General features: G+C 42.7%; 1 protein-coding gene across 1 annotated transcript; it reads right to left on the minus strand.

Annotated features, from left to right (window-relative positions):
- Positions 1 to 15,293: 15,293 nt before the first annotated feature.
- Positions 15,294 to 21,663, minus strand: dmrt2a (doublesex and mab-3 related transcription factor 2a). The gene is made up of 4 exons (XM_038804678.1): positions 21,443 to 21,663; positions 20,387 to 20,857; positions 19,652 to 19,754; positions 15,294 to 16,698 (listed from the first exon to the last, which is right to left on the minus strand). The coding sequence occupies exons 2-4, from the start codon at positions 20,732 to 20,734 to the stop codon at positions 15,587 to 15,589; spliced, it is 1,563 nt and encodes a 520-aa protein (XP_038660606.1). The 5' UTR covers positions 20,735 to 20,857; positions 21,443 to 21,663; the 3' UTR covers positions 15,294 to 15,586.
- Between the last annotated feature and the right edge of the window lie 626 nt (positions 21,664 to 22,289).

Raw genomic sequence — 22,289 nt, forward strand, 5'->3', positions numbered from 1 at the left:
CACATGTCCAGAGTCCCAGGTTCAATTTCCGGCTTGGGTCACTGTCTGTACGGAGTCTGCACGTTCTCCCTGTGTCTGCGTGGGTTTCCTCCGGGTGCTCCGGTTTCCTCCCACAGTCCAAAGATGTGCAGGTTAGGTGGATTGGCCGTGCTGAATTGCTCTTAGTGTTCAAAAAGGTTGGGTGGGGCTACGGGGAGGGTGAAAGTGTGGGCTTGAGTAGGGTGCTCTTTCCAAGGGCCGGTGCAGACTCGATGGGTCAAATGGCCTCCTTCTGTACTGTAAATTCTATGATTCTATGAAGTGACTGCAGCTACCCTGGGTTAGGGAAGGAAAATTCGATCAGAATTCGCACTCCAGATTGCTCATTGGTAAACTATGCTAATATAGGATACTGAAGCTCCCCGTCAGTGTGTGAATCTCTGTTTCAAAGTAGTTAAGCATTTGTTGTAGATTTGTCCCGTGCGGCTTCACAGACATCTTGCTGTTTACAGTTAGAACTCATTCATTGAGAACTTTTGAATCAGCTATATTCTACAATTAAAAGGCAGGTAAGCACTTGAAGCAGAACTGGGAAGACGAAACTATCTGCCAATTTACCAAACAAATGGACAGCACGGTAGCACAGTGGTTAGCACAGTTGCTTGACAGCTCCAGGATCCCAGGTTCGATTCCCTTGCTTGGGTCACTGTCTGTGCGGAGTCTGCAGGTTCTCCCCACAGTGTTTCCTCCGGGTGCTCCGGTTTCCTCCCACAGTCCAAAGATATGCAGGTTAAGTGGATTGGCCATGATAAATTGCCCTTAGTGTCCAAAAAGGTTAAGTGGGGTTACGGGGACAGGGTAGGGGTGTGGGCTTGAGTAGGGTGCTCTTTCCGAGGGCTGGTGCAGACTCGATGGGCCAAATGGCTTCCTTCTGCACTGTAAATTCTACGATTCAATGAAATGTGAGTGAGAAATGACTATGTGATTGGCCAGGAGCTTCAAAGCCCTCCACAAGGGCTAAATCCAATTGCAGTAGCTTGTCTGTTGTTATCGCTTACACCAAGCAATGCTTCTCTAATGGACTGAAAGAAATGTCCTATACTTGATTAACATTCTGTCTGATCAGACTTCACCTCCAGAGAGGTCATGTGGTGCACTGGAAAGTGTTCCTGTCTCTGAACCAGAAGCTGTGGGTTTGAGCCCCACTCCAAGACTTAATAACCGGAGAAGGTGTGTTCATAGCTAGGCTGAGCAGGTTGGTTATCAACCTGTAAACCCTTCCAATATGCCTGTGGTAGAAGATAAGAGTGAGAGAGGCCTTAGATCAGCCATGCTTGATGCAGAGTGGTGCCTACTATAGATTCAGGTTTCAGGTTAGCAAACTATTCTGGGAAAACATAAGCTGCAGGAACAAAAATAACCATGTGCTTTGTCTGCCTTTATTCTTCTCTAGGTGCGAGGAAGAGAATTGAGAGAGGGACTTCAGCTGCTGGCTGGTTTAGTTTCGAAAAAGCTTGTTTTCATAATACAGTAATGGGTAGCTTTTCAATATGCAAAGCAGGTTTAAAACAGCCACATTATTATCCTCCCTTCAATTTCTCAAGCAAAATTTTAAAAATGCACTTGAGATCTGATTTACATTGGGAAAATTGAAATAATAAATAAAAATTTATATCATTTGATATTTATGTTTTTTGCCTTCCAGGCATCAGAAAACCCAAAGCACCAGCTTAAATACCCTCCCACAGCATTCATGCACTGTGGTTGCAGCATGTACAATTTATATGTTGCATTGCAGCCAGTGGCCAAGGCTTCTACTGCAGCACTTTCCAAAACATAATGCAACCTATCTTAGATGGGCCGCCAATACCTCCAAGTTCCCCTTCATGTTGCACACCATCCAAGCTTGGAAATATATTACTGTTCCTTTCATTGCCACGGAGTCAAATTCCAGGAACACCTTACTTAACAACATTGCAGGAGTTCCTTCACCAGATAAATTATAGTTGTTCAAACCTACCTCTTTGACCAAGCTTTTAGTCACCTGTCCTAATATCTCTTTGCGGCTCAGTGTCATTTTTTTTCAATAATACTCCTGTGAACACATTGGAGCAGCTTACTACATTTGAAGGAGTTGTATAAAGACAGGCTTTTACTGTTGTTGAAAGCTCACCACCACCTTCTCAAAGGCAAATAGGTATGGGCATTAAAATGCCAGTCGTGAAAGCGGCACCCATGTTCCAAGAATAAGAAAACATATCTGGCATTGTCACAAAGTGCAGCCCATCCTGACATTTTAGCAATCTCCCTTCAAAAAAAACTGCCAAAGTCAGATCATTGACTTTTTTCAGAAAACAATGACATGGATTACAAATCCATTTAAGTAAATTGTGGCACGTACAGTAAGAGGTTAGATTTCTTCGCATAATAAACAACACTGACTGTCATTGGAAATGTGAGAATTGACAAGTTTGAAGTTGGGAGTGTCAGAGAAACAAATTTCTGCTTGACTGCAGTATTAAGCTGAAACCCTGATTAAGTTACAAGCGCAGTGATGGGCCTTACAATTAATGCCTACGGCATATTTTTTAGTTATTTCCATTTAGTAAATCTGTTTACAGAAAAACCCAGGCTCTCATGCAGACCAAAAAAGAAATAAAAGTGAATTCTTATTGTCTTCCTTGAGAGTTTAAAGACCTTGCAATTAGACAGCTAGTAAATGTTCCTGGTGACCATTATAGTGGAGACTTGTGATAAGGCGAAGGTCTCAATATAGATAAGCTAACAAGGTCAAAATGTACACTTTTTTGAAAAGATGAGTAAATTGAGGATAAAATGTTGGCAATTTGTTTGATGCTAATAAAATTGTAAACAATTTTTCAGCTTTTGCCCTCATTTGCCTAAAAGCATTACCTCTTACTGCAAAAGCTTCCATGAGAACTGGCAGTTCCCCAGCAATTTCATTAAACTGACTATACTTCATATGATTGTAAGGCTCGAATGTACCTCCAGGGTAGGTTTGACGCCAGAAGGACATCAGGCCAGGATCCCTCTGCCTTGACCCCTTTTCCTGGATCATGACAGCGTGGCTCCTGGTAAGATTCCTACCGCCAAAAGGGAACCAATTGCTGTATAGCTGGCTTGGGTCACTGTCTGTGCGGAGTCTGCATGTTTTCCCTGTGTCTGCATGGGTTTCCTCCGGGTGCGCCAGTTTCCTCCCACATGTCGCGAAATACGTGCTTGTTAGGTGAATTGGACTTTCTGAATTCTCCCTCAGTGTACCCGAACAGGTGCCGGAGTGTAGCGACTAGGGGATTTTCACAGTAACTTCATATTATAATAGCAGAGGATTGGCAATACTGAGTTAATACACTCCCTGGAGCCAGCAAATTAGGAGGATATGCCATTAAAGGGGAAGAAAAATTCCTCATGTTTGTTAAACTTTAGCCGAGCTTTCCACGAGACTAGTAGAAATGGTAGGTGGGGCCTGAAGAGAGAAAGAGCAGAGCTATGTACTAGGCCTTTCCAGGCATCATTCTTTCACGTTGTGCTGCCAAAACCTAGTGCATTCCCTTGCAGTTGCTGTGGTCAGCAGCAGTAGAGGTAGGGAAATTAGCTGGTTTCCCTGCCCTCCCCCACAACCCACAGTCATTTACAAGCAGCAAGGTGGTAAAAGAATTGTTGGTCAATCTCCTGTAGTAAGGATGGGAAGAAAATTTAAAACAATTTTAGCAGTACAGGTGGATAACCCTTCCCACCCAATTACCCCTGTATGTTCGACTAAACTGACAGAGCAGTAAAAAATCCAGTCTTGTGCTGACAGGCATTTTAAATGTTGGAGTTTACATTCATCTCCCCATTATAGGGTCACAGAATTTTAAAGCACAGAAGGAGACCCTTCTGCCTATTGTGTCTACACCAGCCATCAAGCACCTATCTACTTTCAACCCATTTTCCAGAACTTGGTCGCAGCCTTGTATGTTATGGTGTTTCAAGTGCTCATCTAAATGCTTCTTAAATGTTGTAAAGTATCCCGCCTCTACCGCCCTTTCAGGTAGTGAGTTCCAGATTCCCATCGCCACCTCTAAATCTCCTGTCTCGTATCTTAAATCTGTGCCCTCTACTAAGGGGAAAGGTTTCTTCCTATCTACCTTGCCTATGTCGCTTATAATTTTACACACCTCATTCAGGTACCCTTTCAGTCTTCTCTGATCCATGGAAAACAATCCCAGCCTAACCAGCCTCTCTTCATAACATAAATGTTTCAGCCCAGGCAACATCCTGTTCAGTCTCCTCTGCACACTCTCCAGTGTAATCACATCCTTCCTAAAGTGTGGCGACCAGAACTGCACTCAATATTCCATCTGTGGCCGAATGTGTGTTTGGTACAGCTCCATCGTAACCTCCCTGCCCTTATATCCTATGCCTCGGATAATAAAGTCAAGTAACCACCTTCTCTACCTGACCTGTTGCCTTCAGGGGTCTTTGGGCATGTACCGCAAGGTCCCTCTGGTTCTCTGTACTTCCTAGTGTCCTGACATTCCTTGTGTATTAGGGTTAGGCATCACCTCACACTTATCAGGGTTAAATTCCATTTGCAACTGTTCTGCCCATTTGACCAGCCCATCTATATCATCCTGTGATCTAAGGCATTCTCCCTCGCTATTTACCGCATCACCAATTTTTATGTCATCTGCAAACTTACTGTTCATAGCATCCACATTCACGTTTAGATCATTAATTATCTGACATCCACACATTGCACAGTCAAACAGAGATCAATAGAAACCAACTGCAACCAATCTGTTTCGTTCTCATCTTTTCTCAGTGAAAAGTAGCACCTGACAAGGCATTTAATCCCTGAGCACCTGGAATTCATTTAATTTTATGTAATTGAGACAGTACTGCCTTTCCAATGTCCTGCTACAGGCACTGACTTAACAGGAGCATTGCAATGATAAATATTGTTACATCTCATTTGAAGCGGAGACTCAGGGAATGTTTTGTAAAACCGTTAGCACCTCTCATATTTAGCAGATGTTTTCCCATTGGAAAAATAAACAAAATGAAGCCAACAAGACTGACTATTTCAAACACTTAGGCAGAGACGCATTCAGATTTCAGTGGAAGCAATAATTGTTGGCTGGGTAAAATCTAAGAGGCATTGCAATTTAAATTAAATGATTCCTGAAAAACGATGAGAATTCCATGCCTTTCCCAACCACTGCTTCTAGTTTCTAAAGCAAGCTCAGGAACTTTCAAGCTTGCAACACTTAAGAGCAATATTAACAATGGTGTGCAACTATGCTGTGGTGTAAAATGGGTTGGAATTCTTTTTAGATCTTTTATTCCATACTAAACTCAACTGGGTTATAGGAAGGGATGCTGTCGACCCTTCCATGCAGAAAAGCTGGAGTTGGAAAATTCACACCTCTCTTGATTACAGAACACTTAAGACAAAGGTTTGTGAATCAGTTGCTTGAATGAACACTCAATCAGTGAATAATACATGGTACAGGAGTTCGACAGGCAATGACAGAGCTTTTTTTCTTTAAAAACAGCTGCTAAGAAGAGAAACATTTATAACAGCTGTTCTTCATGCATATTGAAGCTGGACTGCTTGAACTGAGAGAAATTGTGTTTTTCTTATTAAATCTCATTTGTCATTGTGAAGTGTATCCGGGTTTGACTCTAACACTATGTTACATCCAAATCCATTTTTAAAAATAGCATTCAAAAATATATATTTCCATGGTTTCCATGGTAAATACAAGTTTGAGCCATTTGTGCTAAAGTAAGTGGCATTTTGCATAGGTGTGTGACAACATAATTTCTGGAATTATTTCCAGCATCTCCAACGGCTCTGTATTCACCAAGTTCATCTAACCTCCATTTCCCATTCAAATAAAATGAAAATGTTCTTAATGGTGGGGATAAATGAGTTACACTCATAGAAAGGGTGATTCTGAAAGGAAAGCCTATATTTATCTATTTGATAAGATGTATGGGCTTTACAACAATGGTTTACGTTTATTTTTTAAATTTAGAGTACCCAATTCATTTTTTCCAATTATGGAGCAATTAGTTTGGACAATCCACCTCACCTGCACATCTTTGGGTTGTGGGGGCAAAACCCACACAAACACAGGGAGAATGTGCAAACTCCACACGAACAGTGACCCAGAGCCGGGATCGAGCCTGGGACCTCGGCGCCGTGAGGCAACAGGGTTAACCCACTGCATCACCGTGCTGCCCTCATAGTTTACATTTAAGTGCTGCAAAGGCTACAGTTCTGAGAATTGCTAGGCTCATGAGGGATAAAGTAGCTTTGGTACTTGCCTGGTGTACTATGCAGTCCTTACTGGAAAGTACAGTGGCATGATATCTTAGCAGGGCAATCACCTACTGAACTCACTGCCTAAACTCAATCAGGAAAAATGGCTATTTGAAGAAGGTATTGAAAGCTTACTGATGCTTAATGGTTAAGAGTTATGCCAGACTTACATTGTTTTCAGCTGAAAGACATTTCCTAAATAATTCTTTCCTTTGTGCCATTTACATTTGCAGATGTTCAGCTCTCAGTAGCTAATACTTCTGATCTTATATCTCATTGACACATTCCATGCATACTGTTTACTCAATCAGTGAAATCGTTTGCACTCATGCTATCAATTCAAATTTATTAATCAATTAACTGAATATAATGTCACAATCTCCTGCATTGATACCAGGGTCAAACGCCAGAGCTGGTTAAAATTTGTTTTTGGTTTGAACAGCCCATGAAATAACACCATTCAGAAAATATTTGCACTTTCCATAACATAAAAACTTAACATTTGTTAAGCTGAAAGAAGAAGCCATTGCTTCTTTCGTGCAGTAATGAAAATCGCACGAAACCAAAGTAATTCCCTTGGCAATTGCAGTGCTGTTACATGCATGAAAGACAGTAAATCGAATTAATCAACGGACACATTTTTTTTAATCACAGGCAGAATATAACCACAAAAAGAACAAAAATGGCAAAACCGGACTTTGTCCAAATTTGTTTTTAAAATATATTTAAATAATGTTTTCATGAAAATTGGCTTCTTCGTTTGTCTACAATTACGACTACATTTCAAGAGTAATTAATTGGTTATAAAACATTTTTGGGTCATTTTCAAGTTGGGGAGGTGCTATTTAACGTAGATTCTTTCATTATTTGGACATTATATAGACACGGTGATGTTACTGTATATTATAGTACCTGAGTGTATGAGGAAAAAATGCCTTCAAGTTAATTAATGTTATAAGACTTCTAATCTTACCTAAAGTCGATCATTTATATTTATATCCATGGATATCTAACATCTTCTATAAATATAATGGACCACGAGACATCCATATTCACTTCTCACAATGCGTGTTCCACTATTCATTATACGTGTACACACTGGGAAGTGTGACATTCTATGGGCAGCCGTGTTCCACAATGCACTCATTGGATATGAAAATGACAAAATATCATCAATCTGTAAAAAAAGACATGATTTTATTTGTGGCCTCAAGGAGGGGGTGTCTAATTATTGTTTTCATGAGCTGTATAGGTTGATACCATGAAACGCTGAGGGGATATGTAAGATGGAGTATTCCCACTGTTCTCCCAGTGAGCTCCTGACCACAAGAAGCACATGGTGGAACTTAAATCACACACTGTCCAGAATTTGAAAATCGTGCATAATAGCCACCATGAATGTCCAATGTGCGCTTCAAGCAGTTAAATTTTCAACATTGACAGATTGACACAACCGCATAAAAGGCATTTCCACAAAGTGATCTGTGAGCCAAGAATGTATGTGTCCCGCTTTTAATTTGCCAGTGATTCCATTTAAAAATCAGCCTAGCAGTCAAACTTTATTCTGAAACAAAATTAAGGTTAGATTATGACAAAATTACTGCTGACAGATACTGAAGTAAATAAAAGTAATTAAGTAAAAAGAAAGAACTCTTATTCTACAGAGTAGATTCCTATGATTAGGGTTAAACTGTTTTTGGAAGGCAATACTTCCTGTACTTTAACTGAGATGAATAAACTCAATGTCGGCACTAAGTGCCAATGCTAACATCATTCCACATCAATGATATCCTTCATTTAGGTGCTCACAACAAATTTATCTTCAAAATATGCTTTAAAATATTGGAGCAAATGAAACTTGTGTTGTATAATGATGAAAATTAGATAGGGATTCTCATGTTAGATTGATTATTTTTCCTATTCTTAAATTTGAAATGCATGGACACACTTCCCAAAATCTCCACTTCAATCACTAACATATTCTTATCAGGTCACCACTGTGTTTAATTCGCTTCAGACTTGGTTCCATCACCAAATCATAGAATGTTCTCCACATGAAGACAGACCAGTTGATCCATCAAGTCAATCCTGGTATGTTTCTCTACAATGAGCCCAATCTAATCCATTTTTTCTGCTCACTCCCATAGTGTGGAGAAATCAAGTAACCGTTTAATTCCCTTGGCAACATCTTTACATTGCATCTTTTTTATTGCTTTGAAATAATGGTGTCCAAAACGTACAGGGCACATCGGTTGCGCTCTAAATAAGTCCCATGTCCCTTCCGTGTTTTCTTGTTGGAAATAAATGCAAGTAGCCCTGGATTGCTGGCCCCTGTGTACCTGCGAACCATGGTCCATAGGCTCACTAAGCATCAGCATCTAAGATATATATTACTATTCTGTTCCGATCACAAGTATTGAATATTTTAGATTTTTTGTACTTAACCCACTTTGCATCGTGTTTTTTTCATGCTATCGCCCTATTGTGCCAAATTTCTCAGTTGAAGAACAGGGTTGATATTTTTGCATTGTTGCAATGTCCGAATTGGAAATTGAGCAGTTGCATCACTTATCATTGATTTGTACTCCCTCCCTGGTTTTTGCTCTTGGAGAATGATAAACCTGCCTTCTGACTAAAAGTTCCAGACCTGGAGATGTGTGTGTTTATCCCTCCTCAGATGCTGCATGGCCTGTTGAATATTTCTGGGTACTTGGGTGTTTCTAGTTCAGATCTCAGACTTGTGGTCTCTTTTGATTTTTGTATTGCTGTATGTCTATGCTTGGGAGATGTGATTTTATCAACTGAGGTTGGACCTGATCATTCACCCACCCTCTCCCACCTGCCCGAAATGTCTCACTCCCCTGCAGCTCTGGTTAACAGGTAAGCTGAGAACTGGCAAAGCTGTCTCGTTGGTTGAGACCAGCTCTACCGCCGCGCCTGTGAGAAACAATCACTCAAAGCTAAGTAAATTCTGAGCACAATTTAGGCGTGAACCCCCAGTGCGCCTGACGGGAGAACACTGAACATCTGTAGAGGGTTTATTCACACAGTTGTACTGTCACAACTCTTGACTGGGTTGATCTCGGCAACTCCACCCCTTATCTCGGTCCCGTTTCTTTAATGGATCATTCCAAGATCTCCCTTCGGGTTGCGATGCTTTGGCCCCAGAGGCAGTTAATTGTGATGCAGAAGTAACCTTTTGCGGTAAAGTGCACTGCTTTTGAAAGATCGTTTCAAATCGTTCCAAAAAAAAAAGGTAATATAGATTATATCTTAAATTCCTTTGAGAGAGCCTGCCTGAACCAGAATCTGAAAAAGTCTTTCCTCTGACAGCAAGAATTATCCCTGGTATTTAGCAAAGTTCTGGCGTAATGCAATCAGGCTTCTTACAACAAAAAGCAATTTTCACTCTTCCCCCCCTCTTGTATAGGGTTACTTTAATGCCACTCATGCACAAACGGTCACTCCATTCTCTGTAGAAATGGAATGAATAGATGTGCAATGTTAACGTCACTGTGTCTCCGAGCTGACAATCGGCGTTTGCCTAATTCACGACATTCAGTGCTCTATTATCCATGGCAAAGAACTACTGACCATATAATGGACGTTGTATCGATAGGTCATTAATCCGTTCACTGAAAAGATTGCTTTTAACATTCTTCTATCAAATTGTTATATTCAAAATCTTTTTTATCTGGTACAAATAAATCCAATCTAATGTCTACTGGCAAGGGTGTGCTCGATAAGAATGTTGTTCGAGATTAGCGTTTTCTTTAATGTTCGACCTTTCTGAAGCATTGCAATGTGAGGCCTGCTGCAGTCAGAAGACTGTAAAATATGGGAGCAGAATTGGGCCATTCGGCCCATTGACTCTGCTCCGCCATTCGATGTGCCTCATTCCCATTCCCATTTTCCTGCCTTCTCCCCATACCCCTGATTTCCTTATTAATCAAGAACACCAGATGTGTGCTTGAGGTGCTGTTACCTACAGGACTACAGACCGAGAGCTGGACGATGGAATTAGAATACCTTTTTCTTAGAACATAAGAACTAGGAGCAGGAGTGGCCAATTTAGCCTTTTGAGCCTGCTCCACCTCAGTACAATCATGGCTGATGTCACCCTGGCCTCAACTCCACCATTCTCGGTAACCCTTCAACCCATTACTAATTAAAAATCTGTCTAACTCCTCCTTAAATTTACTCACTGTCCCAACAACCACCAGACTCTAGGTTAATGAATTCCACAGATTCACAATCCTTTGGGAGAAGTAGTTTTTCCTCATTTCTGTTTTAAATTCGCTACATCTTATCCTGAGACTATGACCTCTCAGTTTGGAATGCCCCACAGGAGGAAGCATCTGCTCCACATCTACATTATCCATACCTTTTATCATCTTATACGCCTGAATTTGATCTCCCCTCACTCTTCTAAATTCTAGTGAGCATAAGCCTAAACTGCTCAACTGGAGTTTAGAACAGTGAGAAACTTATAACATTCGAACAGGTTTAGACAGGGTAGATTCAGATGTTCCCGATGGTGGGTGAGTCCAGAACTAGGGGTTATAGTTTGAGGATAAGGGGTAAACCTTTTCGGACTGAGGTGACAAGAAATTCCTTCACCCAGAGAGTGGTGTATCTGTGGAATTCACTCCCACAAAAAGTACTTGAAGTGAAAACATTATGTAACTTCAAGAAGAAATTAGATATAACTCTTGGGGCTAAAGTGATCAAGGGACATGGGGGGAAGGCAGGATCAGGGTATTGAACTTGATGATCAGCCATGATCATAAAGAATGGTGGAGCAGGCCCGAAGGGCCAAATGGCCTCCTCCTGCTTCTATTTTCTATGTAATCTGTTCATTAGACAAACCCATTATCTCTGAAATCAATCTTGTGAACCTCCTCTGAACTGCCTCCAATGCCATTACATCTTTCCTCAACTAAGGGGACCAAAACTGTGCACAGTACTCCAGGTGTGGCCTTGTATAGTTGCAACAACACTTCCTTACCTTTATACTCTATTCCTTTTGCTATAAATGCCAACATTCCATTTGCTTTCTTTATTACCTGCTGTACCTGCATGCTAGCCTTCTGCAACTCATGCACAAGGACACCAGATCCCTCTGCACCAGAGCACCCCAAAGTCTCTCCCCATTTAGATAAGTTCCCTTTCCATTTTTCCATCCAAAATGAAGACTTCACACTTATCCATGTTAAACTCAATCTACCATATGTTGCCCACTGACCTAACCTATCTACCTCCATTTTTAAGGTTCTTATTTCCTCATTGCAACTTATTGTCCCACCTATTTTACTGTCATATGCAAATTTGGTTATAGAACCTCCTATCCACCTCACTCTCTTCCTAATACCTTGCACCCTGAACAAAATAAATATTCACGATAACCTTGCTAAAAGTGATCGTTTATATGCTGAATCACGAAGAAGGAAGATGGGGCATTGTTTTTTAACCCAGGGTATGGGTGATATAGCCAAATCGTCTGTGAGTTCTCGCATCATTCTCACATTAGAAAACATATTATCTCCTTCTTCCCTGTGTAGAACCCTTTTATTTATGAGGTAGCCTTCACTTCCATTCTTACTGAGGGGGATGGGGGACAAGCACAGAGATTAAATGGAGCTAAGGTTAGAATGATCTGAACTGGATGGTATTTTCCACATTTTTCCTGATGATGTCCTGACTTAATTCGAAATATATCATTCTCGATTTCAGAGTGGATCTGAGCTGTGAAGCGTCGCCTGCAGCAGCCAATATAACTAATCTAAGAACAAAAGAACAAATAAAAGTACAGCACAGTAACAGGCCCTTCGGCCCTCCAAGCCTGCGCCGACCATGCTGCCCGTCTGAACTAAAATCTTCTACACTTCTGGGATCCATATCCCTCTATTCCCATCCTATTCATGTATTTGTCAAGATGCTCCTTGAACATTATTATCGTCCCTGCTTCAGCCACCTCCTCCGGTAGCGAGTTCCAGGCACCCAAGACCCTCTATGTAAAAAAAAACTTCCATATGTGAATTAAGTAAGGAGATCATCAGGAAAAATGTGGAAAATACCATCCAGTTCAGATCATTCTAACCTTAGCTCCATTTAATCTCTGTGCTTGTCCCCCATCCCCCTCAGTAAGAATGGAAGTAAAGGCTATCTCATAAATAAAAGGATTTCTGCACAGGGAAGAAGGAGATTACACATTTTCTAATGTGAGAATGATGCGAGAACTCATAGACGATTCAGCTATACCACCCCATACCCTGGGTTAAAAAACAATGCCCCATCTTCCTTCTTCGTGATTCAGCATATAAACGATGACTTTTAGCAAGGTTATTGTGAACATTTATTTTGTTCAGGGTGCAAGGAAGAGAGTGACGTGAATATAAGGTTCTATAGTTAAATTTGCATATGACACTAAAATTGTCAGCAGATCTGGCAGCATCTGCAGAGTGTTCCTAGCAGTTTCTGTCTTTAATTCAGGTTCCCTGCACCCGCAATGATTGCCTTTTGTATTGCCATGAGCAGACAGCTGCACTTGTCCAGGCAACAAAGATTTGGGCCTTGTCAGCTACTCATGGGTCCGTGCATGTACCGACAGCATTTCCTTCACACTCCTCTCCTTGCTCGAGAATGGCAAGATTCTTGAGGAAGGTGAATGTGATTATTGTCTTTCTTTGAACTGAACTGCCACTTTCAAAATCATAATTTCCAGAAACAGTTCGACATTCTAACATCATATGTTTGGTTGAATTTACGTTGTTGCGGAGTTACGGTGTATCCCCAGAGTTCCTTATATACTGTAACAGTAATAAAACCACAACTTGGCATCCTGAAGCATGGGCAGGAGGTTAAAGAAATGTCGGAATCCATAAGAAGCTGCCAGACCTTAGATTTTATTGCCTGGGCAGGTGTCATTCTCTGCTTTGGGACAATAAACTTTGCTGATCGGAATCTAAATGTAAGTAAAATGCTAGTGTCAGGGGAGAATTGACTGTCGCCTAATCTGACTCAATAAAATTAGCTTTGCCCAGCCAATGTCTAAAGGAACAAATTATTCAGTAACATTGACGCATCCTATCAAAATTGTGTAGCACTCAAATTAAGAGTGTTGCTTTGATATGAAGCAGCTCGCATTAAGTACACATCACCCGATTTATGAAAATCACTTATTGTCACAAGTAGGCTTAAAATTAAGTTACTGTGAAAAGCCCCACGTCGCCGCATTCCAGCGCCTGTTCAGGGAGGCTAGTACAGGAATTGAACCGTGCTGCTGGCCTGCCTTCAAAGCCAGCGATTTAGCCCTGTGCTAAACAGCCATTGAAGTTGAAAGCTTTCGGGTTGTGATATTACACTGTCCTGCAGCAGATACTGGTATGTCCATACCTCCTGGCTGCGGTGAACTAATCTGTCATAAATGTGGTAACACCTCGGCTAAATGGCGGGGCAGTGAATTGCAGATCGCCAAGGCATAATGTGAACGCCCCGAGCTTTACTTTGTAACGGTGACTGACCTCAGTAACCCCTCCCATGGTGAGGTCCCGTGTGTTACTATCTGCTTCTCTTCGTGGCTGCTGAAAGCACACCGTTAAACTCTTCAATTGAGAGTTCAACAGGAACCACGCCGTTTTCATAATGCCCTCATTAGTGGCTTCAACCTTGGCATCGTGTGGAAACATTTAATTACAAAGGGTGTCATTTGTTTTAAATTGTCACCAATGTATCAGAATAATCTTTATTGTCACAAATGTACATTGAGTACAAATTGCAGCGAAATCCCGTCTATCACTTACAACATATTATGAAGTCCCAGTGAGTTGACCTTTCAGGTAGGAACTCTTCCAATGAAGGGCCGCTAACCAAATCTCAACCGTTCGCTTTCGGGCTCCAGGTGACCAGTTGTGCAATCCCACTATTTCCCCTTTCATTGTCAATTTATTCCACACTAGCCGCTGCTCAGTGAGTTGCACCATCATTGCTCGCATGATATCATAAACAATTCAACGTTTTAACTGCCTCACTCTCCCGTTTTATGGGGTAAACGAGCGTGAAATCCTTATTGAAAGCAGATGGCAGTTTTTAAAATTCAAATTCTAGACTCTGGTACAATTTCAGTCCGGTTAAAAAAATAATCCTCGCAAGGAAATGTCCTTAAAGGGAGGCATGGTGTGTCCTGATGTGGTGGATTCGATATTACCCAGCGTCACACTCAACTGGGCAGACACATGAAGGAAAATGGAAGGGGGGGGGGGGGGGGGGATTTAGTAACTCGCTCAAGGTGACGGGTTTGGGAGGACAAACTGTTAGCCATTTCTTCCTCTCAGTGATTAGCTCAAGGTGATTTCTTACTCCATTCTTATAGTTACAAAGTTACAAGAGTGGACGGGGCAAGCCCTTAATCCATCCCATTGCTTCTTCCAAAGAACAATTTACTTTGAATCCAATTCATGGTCTCATAGAATCCTTACAGTGCAAAAGGAGGCAATTCGGCCCATCGAGTCTGCACCCATCCTCTGACAGAGCACCTTCCCTGTGCCCACTTCCCCTGCCCTCTCCCGTAACCCCACCAAACCTGCACATTTTGCACTGTGGGAGGAAACCGGAGCATCCGGAGCAAACCCACGCACACACGGGAAGGCTCTCTGCACAAGACAGACATAAAGTTCCAAGGCGTTGCACATCGTGCCCTTGACCTCAGCCAAATGAGTCAGCTGCCATGCAGTGTGGTGTGGGGATTATGCAGAGTGTGAAAGGGCAAAGTAGGTTTGTGTCCAATGATCACAATTATGCTTCCCGGAAGGGAGCTCCGTCCTTCCCAACAGGAAACCAATAAAATTTAATTCAATCTAGGCTGCCTGTCTGAGCCAAGGGTACAGCAACATCTGGAGGAGGGCTGTCCCTGCTAGGGGAGTCTCGGTTTTGATGGTTGAATCAATGCAGACAGGCATAGATTCGTTAAGAAAAAGACAACTTGTTTTGAAATCTCTTTTATTTTAACTGTACACTTGTTTCTCAGTGTAGAAAACATCTGATAATTCGCAGTTCTCCAAAAAGAAACTCAAGAACGTCTTTAAATATACTCTGGCAGGAAACGAAATGCACGAACCATGCTAACATCTGTACAAGACAATGCCTCAAACATCTGTACAAGACAATGCCTCAAACATGTACAAAGACATTGACACAAAGGGCAGTTTTGGTCTCAGTGTAACAGAAAGCAATATTAATTCTAAGCGGTACAACTTGAGATGAGATGCCAGCTATTTACTGGTAAGTGCGACTTAGAGAAAGCGAAGGCCTCTTGAGGATTGACTCGACTGAAAAGGACAGCGAGTCAGGGGGCGAGATTTTTGTCCCAGCTTGCTTAGAAACAGTCAAACTGTCCACGCATCTTTCGGTCGAGGTTTTGTACAGTTGATTCTCCCTGATGGCGTATTCTCTGTATTTCCTGGCCGCCTCCTCCATGATGTCCTTATTGATGAGCGTTTTGAGTTCCGAGGCAGTTTTCTGATAGGGGGCTTGCTGGCCCTGGGCCTGCGGGGGGTACATGCTGCTGATCGCAGGGGCGCTGTTGAATTTCACTGCAGGGACTGGGGGCTGGGGGCTTCCTTTGCCGAACTGGCTGCTCGGTGGCTGCAGTGAGGGCGGCGAGTCGCCCTCGGAAAGCTGGGGGGAGCAGCCTTTCTTTGGCGGAGAGAAGGCGGAGCGCTCGCAGGGCATGTCCAGCGCTTGCTGCTGGTGGGCGGTCGCCATCCCTCGCACCTCGGCCGATACATGCGGCGTTGCCCGCGCCCGCTCTTTGGGAGACTCCAGGCTGTCACTGGGCAAATGGCCATCCGGCACTGAAGTCCCTTTAGGGTCCCAAACAGCTCCCGACTTGAGACTCTGGATGGCACTACTTGCATTCAGCACATACTGCTGGTACAGGAGAGCGTCGCTAATGCCACCGCACTGAGGCCAGACCATCAGGCGGGGGCTCAGCGGGTACTGGCGGTAGGTAGTGGCCACACTCACGTTGGAAGAGATGAGTTCCACTGCTCTATCCGAGCCGGAGTACTGCAGACTTAAATCGAGGCAGGGGGGGATGAAGTTGCAATGCTGGGGGATTTCCTTGCTGGGTCTCTCCATCCTTGGAGGGGTGTAGTTGGATTTGCAGGAATTGTACTCGGCTGCGTGCACCATACCATTGGGCAGGAAGAAGGCGGCCGCAGCTTGGGCAGCTTCGATCATCTCCCGCTCCTTGTACTCTCTCTCCATCATGATGCTCTCCAACTCCTTATCAGCAAAGGCACGTCTTTTCCTCATCCGGTCACTAACAGGAGGAGGCAGAGGTGGGCTGCCTCTCATATATGGGTCAGTCTGAGCTGGTCGATAGCCTAAACGCAGGAGTAATTAGAAAGATGAGTATTTTAGGGATGACTGAAACGGGTAGGTTGGGTATAATATACAGCATTAATTATGTATAGTGCAACTTATGAACTCGCCTAGTCGAAAATACCGGACGGTATTAGCGTTGACAAATACTGTACATCCATTCCAAATTCTAAAATACTATTCATCCGAATTATTAACTGTTGTGACACATGCCCCACATTTAAAACATTTCCTTTAATGTTGTTGTATTGAACTAGAGGATGTCAGTGCTGCAGATTCTTTATTTATTTCGATAAGCACTCTAGTATATACACCCAAATTAGATGTGGCATGGGCAATGTACTTGCACACCAATCGACTTAATGTACCACTTTTCCTATTTGGCACACCTTAAGTGGTCCAAGATAATCCGAAAACTCAATAGCATGATACCAGGGTCCGCTGGGAATCCGGTTGGAACCGTTCAACCTGCTTCGACACAAGGCTAACACATAAAAGGGCACTTCCAGTCTGAACTCAACTCCGGTATCAGAACTGAGTGGCTAATGTTGCCGGCTCACTTCACGGCCCTGGTCAATACTGAAGCCAGAATGCGTGTTGATTCTAACCATCGAGATTCAGAAACACACCGATGTTTAGCGCACTTGGCTTCAAGCAATTCGATTAAACATTGTTGCTTTGTATCTAGCTTTTTAACTGTGGAGTAATCGAGACCGAAAATTTCACAGGTTTCCAATGGTATTAACTCCTGTGAGAAATAGGCAGGTGTATTGCCAGGTTTTCTTTGAAAGTTAGTTACATATTTCACAGGGACAATTGGACTGTTCTAAGTTTTATTCACGGCAGAAAGGTTCAATGACAAAATAGATCTCATATATTTGACTTATTTTCCAAGCTGTTCAGCTCAATCATCTATGACGATTCCTTTATGTATTTAATGATCAAAAGGCTTTCGAGTGCGTTATGTAACCTCCACTGTACCGATGTTGGATATCACGTCCCAGGGTTTTATTAATGTTGCGGTTTAACCTGGTCAGCAATTCTAGTCCATTACACGGGATCTCGTTAGGTGAGGGCGGACTGCGTTTGGAATATTGGAATTTCTCGCTGCTCAAGGATGTTTAAAGGTTTTGAAAAGAGTTGCATACCATGCTATCCCGTTTAAAACACACACAAACACAAGCCGAATATATTCATGGCAGACATTAAGACGCCTTTTGAAAACGCTCCCCAAGCCAGAATTTTCCCTCCTGTTGCCTAATATTGTTTTGAGTTTTAAAAAATGAACTTTTTTTTCCTAATGAATAAACAAAGCTACAAGAATAAATGGTTACGCTTAGGGTTAAGATGCTTATTCTTAAAAATAAAAAGCTGTTGATTTGCCGAATATTAACCAGATGATTACTGTTTTATTTACCCGCTATTCAACGTGATCTTCAGTTGCAGAACTAAAACGCCGTAAGCATTTTCATTACAATGTACAGCCGCCCTGCCCCTTGTTCACTGTTAATCACAGACCCGTGTACCGGTCCTGATCCATCAGGTCAGGGCTGGGTATGTATCCTGATGAGCCCGCTCTTACCAGTCTCTAATTGGGTATAAAGCCATCGGAGATGCAAACAAGCGCTCCCTGCACTAAGCTGGGCACTTTATTGGTAACTCGTGGCTGTAGGAATGTGGAATGAATAATGTGGTGGCTGTCCAATTTTAACAAGAATTTCAGAGATTAGACGGGAATGGAATTCAAACTCTTTTTGCCGTTTACAGTTACATCCCATATTTATAAAAGTATGTCGGTGTGTAGAAGTTATACCCAAATGGAAATCGCCATTGTCGACATGATTATATCCAACCCCAGGGTGTTTGGCTCTTTCAGTTTTCGTGTCTTTAATGTGTGTAAATAGTCGGACAGGATTGCCAGTCCCGTCCTCCCTCGGTCCATTTGGACGAAGCAACAAGCTTGGTCTGACTCATTTTCAATTGTTACCCGGTTAAAGGATGGCAGGAGATGTTCTCAATATTTCTCCAGTTGTTTCAGCTAATTACATCACCACTCGAATTCAGCCACGGGGGAGTATACCGCCGTTGCCAACCCTGTGATGTGCATAGTTCGGCCAGATTCAGTTTACATCAGCGGGACATCATAGTGTTGCATAAGAATATATTCAGGGTGAGAAACAGGGCTATTCTGGTTTTAATGATATTGCAAGGATATTCAATTTGCAGCTTATTCTAATAGTTACATGAGTATACACTTTCAGATTTCCTTTAATTCCCGAGACCGAAATGCAAAAGTCCATGTTAAAAAAGGCCTTGCTGTATTCTGTAATCGATATTTCGTGCAATGATTTTTGTATGTTGTACTTATGTATAATAATAATCGCTTATTGTCACAAACAAGTTTCAATGAAGTTACTGTGAAAAGCCACTAGTCGCAACATTCCGGCAGGGAGGCCAGTACGGGAATTGAACCCGCGCGGCTGCCTCGTTCAGCATTACAAACTAGCTGTTTAGCCCACTGTGCTAAATCCCATATATGGATGTAGTGATCTGTCACGTCCGTACGCAGAATAATACTTATCAACAACAATAAAATAAATAAACATTTTCCAGTTAATCGTTTTAAAATAACCATGCACCGTATAGAAATTTTGCTGCACAGTCTACGGGTTTATTAACCAGTATGGAGCACGGTAATCTGACAGTTTGTGCAACTTTCTGATCACAGCCCGCTCCGCTCCTCTCAGAACATCTGGTTAACCCTTTGTATCCCACCTGTCCATTTCTTATTCGCTTGCACCCCCTCTCCCCCCCCCCCCCCCCCCACACACACACACGTACACACATGCCACCAACACTTCTTTGAAGACAATTGTTGCCCATTCTAGCCCCCATCAATACTCTGGGTGCAAATTGCACACATTTGAATGGTGTGGACGGAAATATTGCGCTCACCTTCTAGAATGCTCTTTGCCAGCAGACTGGGCGTTCTCAGATGCCTCTGGTACACGGCCCTGCGTTCGGCCAGGTTGTGTTTGCTGGATAGTCCTTTCTTATCCTTGAAAAGAAGCAGAATAGAAAAAAAATCTTGCAAATTTGCAATACATGCTGTGTATTTTCAACTCTAAACAGATAGAACCCAAACGCCCAATACCTCTCCTCCCACCCTGCACGCCACCCCGGTGAAGCGGAAAGGTTACAGAGGGGAACTCAATGAGGAATGTTGCTGGGTTTAGGGAGCGCTCGGTACTGGGGGCCCGGGAGGATTACAGTCGAACTGAATCACACAGTCGGATCGTGAAGTAAGTCACGGAGCAATTTGAAGTTATTCGAATTGTTTTTAAAAAAAAACAAATATAACATAGTTACGTCGGAGGAATGAGAATAACCGAACTCAGTAAACTGTAAGAATTTCAGCATTTCTGGGAAGCCACTGTATAGTTCAATATAAAGAATTGCAGTCATAATTAAATCTTGCAAAGTTAAAGCAGTCCCCTGGCTGAACATATTCAAAGATAATTTTTCAAAATAAAAGTTACTCTGCAATTTCTGAATCCATCTCTACATTTCAGGTCAATGGTGTCTGCCTTAAGTAGTGGGTTGTTGTCAACTGCATATAGACACCTAGAGTTCACGTTAATGCCTCTCTCCTTTCCCCATGGAACACAGACTGGCTGGTCACCTGCTCACCTCAGTTGCCTGCTGCCTCCTGAGCGCCACCTGAGCTGCCATCACCCTCTGCCTCTCCACGACCAGCAGGCAGTTAGCACACTGGCAGTCCCTCCACCGACAGAACCGCTTGTGGCCCTTCAGGCAGGACACCACCCCGTGATTCCTGCACCGGGCACATTTGGGGGTTCGGCTCAATTTCCTCTGATCCCCGTCGACCCCTTGCTGTTTCTTGCCGGCCTCGGCCGATCCATCTTCTTCCCTATGGCCCGACACAACCTCGGGGGAATCGGCCAGGTCTTCATCTTCCACCTCCAAACTCTCCACGTCGATCTCCAGCTCGCTGCCGCGCGGATCAGCACTTTGCATTCCGATCTCCGGTTAAAACTGGACCTTTAAAAGCAACACGCTGGCCCGGGGGCTTGAATTCCCTCTCCTCCCTTTTGGACCAGCAAATGACTCCTGATAGTCGCAGCTCAGGTCTCCGCGCCGCTGTGAAACATAAGCAAGATAGAATATCAATAGAAACAAAATCTAATCGGCAGATTCCATTCAGACAATATTAGTACAAAGACTGTCCACTTGCCTGTCTTTCAGTCGCTATCTGAGCTGCCATCAAAATAAACTCCACGGATATCGAGGCAATTTTTATACAGTCCCGTATTTGAATTTTACTTTAACTAAAATTCCCCTCCTCCGTTTTCTTTAACCTGCCCACTTCCTTGTGAAGACATACGAAACTTGCCCGCATACTTTACAGGACCGATTCTGAATAATTACATTGCGCCAGATTGCATTGCCGAGAAGATTATAAATTACAGAATCCCTGGTCACAAAAACCCACAACTCCGTTGTTTACAGTTAACTTTGATTCAAGCAGTCCATTTCAGATCGATCCTAAACATCATTTCAGCGGAGTTGCTCAGTTTATGTCCAGTCTTTTTTAAAATAAAGCTTCAGCATTTATTGCAACCAATTTGCATATCCGTGTTGGACCTATTGTCGGCAGATTTATTTTACTGAGATTATCTTGCCCAAGCCAAAGAACATTTTCACCTGCGAGACATCTGTACTGACCTTGTGCCTGAAGTTTAGCCCCAGGGCAAGTTTAGCCGCTGTGTCTCGGAGAGATTTGTTCCGATCGTGTCAATGAGCTTTGGCGCTTTAAGGGGAACCCGGGCGGATCGTCAATTACCTGCTTGTTAATATCAGCTCGGAGGGGTCAAAGGCCACGCGCTTGCGGATTGGGCGCCTCTGAAGTGATTCGGCTGCTGATTGGTTGGAGATCGTTTCCGGGAGCTGGGGGGAAAAGTTAATCACATGGCCCTGATTTTCACTAAAGATCTAAACATGCCGAAAAGAAACACATACGCAACATACAGAAAAGGGCAGGTCATCAAATGGAAGGAGGCGATTATTTGGCTATACTTTGGGAAGAGTCCACGTGAAATGTCAACTTTTCTGTAAAAAAAAAGATTCATGTAATTCAGTAAAAACAAAATACAAAAAGTTGGAGGTGCCCAGTTATTTATTTTTTATGAATTATATATCCTTTTCAAAATAACCACTTGAAAATTCCTTTGTTTAAATATACATGTCACCTCAGTGATGATGATTTTGGTGATAACAGATGAAGTCTTATTTCTAAGGGCTGCTACTGCCCAATCAATCACTGGAAAAGCTCTGGACTGCCGATATCGATTCATTTAAAATTACAGTTCATTGTTTAAGGTGAAGTCAAAGTTAGGCTGAGTGTTAATTCCTAGGTTGGAGGATTTGCATAGTTGGCAAATTTAAGGGTAGCAAATAGTTTGAGATATAGCTAGGGCGTTTCTGTAGCCACGTGTAACCTGCTTCAACATCGAATTGCAGTCGCGAGTTTGTATTTGAGAAAGGAAAGGCTAATGGAAAGATATGTATAGTT

The sequence above is a fragment of the Scyliorhinus canicula genome, chromosome 8, assembly GCF_902713615.1.
Source record: "Scyliorhinus canicula chromosome 8, sScyCan1.1, whole genome shotgun sequence".
Classification (NCBI taxonomy): Eukaryota; Metazoa; Chordata; class Chondrichthyes; order Carcharhiniformes; family Scyliorhinidae; genus Scyliorhinus; species Scyliorhinus canicula.

Coding starts and splice junctions, on each gene's coding strand:
- dmrt2a (XM_038804678.1), bottom strand. CDS start 20,734: ATGCAAAGTGCTGATCCGCGCGGCAGCGAGCTGGAGATCGACGTGGAG. Junction 19,755..20,386: donor GGAGGCAGCAGGCAACTGAG/GTGAGCAGGTGA, acceptor CTTCTTTTCAAG/GATAAGAAAGGACTATCCAG. Junction 16,699..19,651: donor GGCAAAGAGCATTCTAGAAG/GTGAGCGCAATA, acceptor TCCTGCGTTTAG/GCTATCGACCAGCTCAGACT.